At 36.0% G+C, this 6131-nt stretch overlaps 1 protein-coding gene across 1 annotated transcript; it reads left to right on the top strand.

Annotated features, from left to right (window-relative positions):
* Positions 1-3861: 3861 nt before the first annotated feature.
* On the top strand, positions 3862-4326 carry LOC115219657. The gene has a single exon (XM_029789831.1). It carries the CDS (start codon positions 3862-3864, stop codon positions 4324-4326), a length of 465 nt encoding a protein of 154 aa, XP_029645691.1.
* The last annotated feature ends 1805 nt before the right edge of the window (positions 4327-6131 follow it).

The raw sequence follows: 6131 nt of genomic DNA, 5'->3' as shown, positions 1-6131 counted from the left end.
GGACTTTTTAATAGGCATCGCAAAAGACAGACTTTCTGGAAATTGAAGTCATTTAAACACGAAGGAATAAAAACATCTTCACCTTTTTCGCAGTCAGAAATTATTGTGGCCTGTATGATATTGCACAGCTTTGGTTGTGAAAGGTTACGCAGAAGCATGATTATAGCGTCTATTTTCAATGGAAGGCAATGAGGTGGAGCTCCTGGTGGCTGCAATCAGTTTAAGAACTCCACATGGTAATTGACTATTTCTAAGTCATCCACAAATCTATAAATTTGTAACTATATTCGTTTCCTGGTAATAGTTTTTTGATTCTTTTACTTAAATTATTCACAGTAACGTTCTTTGGTACCATGATTGCTCTTTAGCACAACCAAGCAGCATTTGTGTAATTTGAAATTATTCCAAGAAATACATTTACAATACGTTCCTCGACCTAGCTGACCAAAGTGCAGATTTTTGATGGATTCAAGTCACGTTTATGATTGATATCTAGCCTTAATTCTAAGGGCAAATTGTTCCGACAGATGATCCCCATGAAAATCTGCCCTCATATTTGTAGAAAGCTTTAACACTGTTATATTTCTACAAAACAGATTTGAAGCATGCGTTCCATTCATCCATCTTTGTTCCCATGAGAATCACCTGAAAGCGTCAATTAGTCAATGATTGTTGTATATGCAAGTTATTGCTCTGCCAAAAATCTCTGGAAATTTCTTCAAGGAGTATTGTTAATTAACCAATATTATATGAAGTGTCTCGCAAAACTTCTATGATGAAATTACTCACCTCATTTTGATGAGCTTCCGGTAAACTAAACTTGCTGAGCTTCTCTCTTCCCATTGAGACAACGCGATCTTCAATATCAACCAATGCAGAATTATATGTCATCGTTGAATGCCATTTCGCACTCAGGAAGTCTTAATTGTGGTTTATATTTTTAGTCTTCTGATAAATCATTCTTATATTTGTGTCACAACGCTAATGGATTACTTGCTTCACAATTCAGGAGAAGAATTGCAAAAAGATCTCTCAAAGAAATAAGTATGCGTGACACTGAAGCCTCATCCATTATTCTATTCCACTGATTGACATCTAACAAATTCAATGCTAAACAGGCTTCTCTATAAGTACGAACAGTTTGACTATCAATCGTGCTTACGAAGGAGAAGGAAGTCAGCTTCAAAAAGACACTTCATAGTAACTCTTCCGATTGTTGACTGAAATAATTTTATTCTTGGATGACTCTCAACATCGGCTCCGCTTTTTCTTACAGCATAGACACACACAGAGACATAGAGATACACACACATACAACGACACACATGCTATTACGTGTGTCGTTATATTACTCACATAGCATACCTATAGAAGAGTGCCCGACCGAATTTCTTTCTTTCCATATTTAAGGAAATGGGTATTTTCAAATTAAATGTACAAATATGCTGAAGTGAGATAGGAAAATGACAGATGACCTCATAAATTCTCATGTGGAATACGTGTAACAAAGGAAAGATGTTGAAATCAAATCTAAGTTACGGTTTCTATTCTGAAGGGATTCAGGTAATAAAGCGAAAATGAACTTCTACGGTTACTAGTGAATGTAGGCAGCGAAATAACAAAACACTGATGTTTTACAGATATAAATATAGAACGAATGCAAAATAATACTTATTAAGTAATACGTATATCAATATGACGTAATGGAACTTATTACAGTTATACACATCCCACCTCGCACAAACAGACACACATGTTATCATCTGTGTCGTTATATGACACATATGGTATACCTACAGAAGAGTGCCCCACTGTATTTTGAAATAAAATGTAGAAATATAATAACCTTATAACAATTATGTCCCTTAGGCAGGTGATTTATTTTTAACTTCGTTTAATTTGGTTCCCCAGCAATCCTCCTCAAATCGTGCAAAAGTACCTTGGCAAAATCACAACAAATTCTCTTCTAGAGTCTTCTTGCAAATGTCAAACTGAAGGAGGGAATAATATGCCCAATCCATAAAGGAAGAAGCACCGCAGATGTAAAGAATTATAAGCCTATATCTTTGGCTTCGCACATCAGCAAGGTCATGGAACGAATATTCATATTGAAACTAATCACATTCTTGAAGAAAAGGACTTGCTGAGTAATAACCGGCATGGTTTTCGACCAGGTAGGAGCTGCCTCATATGGCTCCAACAGCACTGTGACTGGCTGTTGAAGCAGTTACTCAACAACTCAAATGTGGATGTAATATATATTGGCTTCGCAAAAGCTTTTGATAAAGTTGATCACGGTATGATATGCCACAAACTGCGTGATATTGGCATAGGTGGAAAATTTGGAAAGTGGTTACATGAATTTCTGAAAGATAGAAGTCAGGCATTGGTTTCCTCAAAGGAAACACAAATAGTAAGTGGTGTTCCACAGGGAGTTGTCTTGGGATCACCGATTTTATAGTTGTCCATTTAGCTATGCCTTCGGCTGTCCGGATAGCCACCCTTGCTAGTTACGCAGACGATACAAAAGTCTCACAGAAAATACAAAACAGCGTAGTTGCACGCCTGCAGGAGTTGGACGCAATTTACTGATGGCCTAAGGACAATAATATGCAGTTTAATTCAGGAAAATTCCAAGCCCTGCACTACCAGCGCCCAAAACTGAACGATACACTTACAGGTACACTGGCCCACAGGGTGTTACAGCCTTAAAGACTAAAATTTTGGGTGTTAAATAATACAAGAAACTTGTTCAGTACTGACTGGATGAAGTTGTTTAATTTATGGTACCTCCCCATAAAACTTTTCTTTAAAAATGTAAATGGTTTTCCTCCAGCAAAAATAAATTGTCAGATGAATTAAAACAATTAAAAAAAATATTTTTCCTGAGCTACTGTCCAATATATTAGAAGGCAGGGTTTCAAATACAAGAAAATGCCATGCCGACATTTAAACAAAAACGAACGGTACCGTTCGCATGGTTAGAACAGATGAACTTAGAGTTAAAGAGACTAGAAAATACTGGAGATATCCAAAAACTGCAATATTTTAAATGGGAAGCACCGACTGCGTACATTAAGAAAAGGAATAATAAAATCAGATGTGCACTGATTCTCCAGTGGTTTAAATGAATGTGTTAAAATATGCCACTATCGGCTACATACATCTGATGATATTTTTGCGAAATTAAACGGTGGTAAGATATTTTCTCTCTGACGCGTATCTAGAAATTAGAGTAGACAATGTATGCTTTAAATACCTAACAGTTAACACGCATAAAGAACTGTATAAATACATGTTACTATCTGCCCTAAAAGTCGTATCAGCGGTTTTTCAACAGATTATGGATGCAATGTTAGCAGACTGTGAATTCGCAATTTCATATTTGGATGATAGACTCATTAAAATTGAATCTAGGGATGAACACGTAGAGTACGTAAAATATGTATTCGAAAAGATTATGGAATGCGGCTTTATTTTGAGTGAAGAAAAGTGTGAGTTTTTCTTACCGAAAATAAAATATTTAGGACAAATCATTCGCAGAAATGGACGTCGACTAGACATGTCGAGAGCAGACGTGATTAAAAATATGACCACTCCGATTAATATATCCACCTTAGAAGCATATTTGGGGTTGCCGAATTATTACCAAAATTATACTCCGGATGTGCATAACTTGAGGGTTCTACAGAATAATCTGCCGAAAAAAGATATGAAATGGAATTGGTCGAAAAACTGTCAAAAGATGATTGACGAAATATAGAAAAGGTATAAATATCTGATTTGTCATTAGCACACATCGATCTTGCAACGGAGATAGTTGCAGCTTCAAACGCTTCTGAGTACAGTATAGGAAAGATAATGCTACATAAATATAAAGATGGTAACATGAAGGTGGTGGCTAATGACTCACGTTCTCTGATAGCAGCAGAGAAAAATATCAAATCGAAAAGGAATGCTCTAGAGATTACTTTAGCCGTGAAACATTTCACAGATTTTTACACAGTAGAAGCTTTCGTTCACAAACTGATCACCATCGATCATTGTCACTATTTGTGTCGAAAAAAGGAATTCCTACCCATATTGCTAATACAACGATGGAGTACGATATTATTAAGCTATGGTTTCAAGATGGAGTGTATACCATCCAAGAAACTAGGTTATGCGGTTTGTTTATCTAGACTGATTTCTAAAAATGTGAAACTATTTGAAGATACCATGATTGATGCTTTGCAAGCGGAAAATGAAATTAGAAATGTTTTGTGTAACGTTATTCGTGAACTGTCAGTGACTTTACAAGATAGAATGAAAATCAGAAAACGATAAATTCATTATAAATATGAAAGAAATACTGAATGCTAAAAGTGATAAAAATATGCGCAACACAAATGCAAATTATTTCTTACTGTGTATCAATGTGTTGATGTATCACAAAGAATCGTAGTGCGAGCCACACTAGAAAAGCGATTATTAAAGGAATTTCTGCGGGTGACATTCCCGACGTTAGCGCGCTGGACGAAATGCTCAGCGTTCTGTCGCTAAGTTCTGAGTTCGAAATCCGACGAGGTCGACTTTGCCATTCAATCTTTTGGGGTCGATAAATTAAGTACCAGTGAAACACTGGGGTGGATGTAATCGACTCATCTCTTTCCCGAAAATGGCGGTCTTTGTGCAAAATTTGAAACCATTATTGTTTTTATTATCATTATTATTTATTTATCTATTTAACATTAATCTTTTTAACTCCGGTTTTGTTAGAACACGTAGAGTTTTGCATGTGTAGAGGGCTTGCTACATGCAGCCTGCTGTACCGTGCTATCTGTCCGTTTCAACTGTCTAATACTTCCCCGTTTATTCTGGCCGCGCCAAGGAGGCAAGCTTTTTGTAACAGCTCTACTGGGCAATCAATTAAAAAAAACTGAGATTGAACCTAGCATCTGGGGATTGCGAAGCAGCCTTCTAAACCATTTTGCCATACTGCGACTATTGAGCATTTTTACTGAGTATCACTGTAAATGATTATCTTTCAAATTTGTATTTTAAAAAACCCAACATAAATACACATGCGTACACACACACGTGCACAAATATATATATAAATATATAAATATACATGTGAGTGTGTATAGGCACATACAAACATATATACACACACACATACACACATGTTTGTATGTATATATGTATGCGTTTTCATGGTATCTCACGTCATTTTCTTATCCTCAAATGAGAAACGGACGCGTGTTCTGTTCAGTTGTCCTTCACTAAAACGTCTTCCTTGTTTCCACTCCTCTAATTATATTCTTTTTACAGAAAAACATTCACACATTTCTAATTGCTATTCATTTCATTCTTTTGCATCAAATGTCATCCTTTGTTTCAATTTCTCTTTTATTTTGTCATTCTAACGTATACATATCAATTTTCTCCTGCAATCTCGAAATCCCTGTTTCCTCCTCTCTTTCTCATAAATCTTTTTATTTGTCTCAGCTGGTCTTTGTCTGTCTGTCTTTCTGTCTCTGTCTGCCTGTCTCTATGTATTTTTCTCTCTCTCTCTCTCTGTCTTTTTTCTTTCACGCTCTTTGTATTTCTCTCTGTATTTTTCCTTCTCACTCTCTGTTTTTCATTTTTACATCGCTAATTCCCTAAGTCCTCACTTCACTCCAGGACCAATAACATATTCTAACCCCAACTATTAACATACGCCAGTAAATAATATAGAGGAAGTTATTTTGTGTAACAATGGTATTGTTCTAATCAAATTTAGCTTGGTCATCGAATGGAATATTTACACAAGCTGATAGTGTCTATCGTCAATCTTCATTATAGATCTCTTTAGGGGAAAAGTTTAGTGTACAGGTTTCTGTCCATTTTGTCAATATATCTGTTTACCTGTGCTAGCATGAGTATATGAGTATATGTATATACGCGTGTGATTATTTCGTTGCAACTTTTAAAGTCTATCCGATTTGCAAGTAGCAAATCACGCCGGCTTGAAATAGCAGCTTTCATTTCTTTCGGTGATTTCGGATTATAAAAATAGCTGCTCCTGGTATACTTGTCAAACGATTTAATCTTAGTTATGATATTGGCAATTGTTTGTCCTTTGAGAACGGTGAGAGTGACGAGTG

The sequence above is a fragment of the Octopus sinensis genome, linkage group LG15 (assembly GCF_006345805.1).
Source record: "Octopus sinensis linkage group LG15, ASM634580v1, whole genome shotgun sequence".
Lineage (NCBI taxonomy): Eukaryota > Metazoa > Mollusca > Cephalopoda > Octopoda > Octopodidae > Octopus > Octopus sinensis.
Note: the sequence above shows the minus strand (reverse complement) of the source record. Positions and strands in the feature narration are given on the sequence as shown.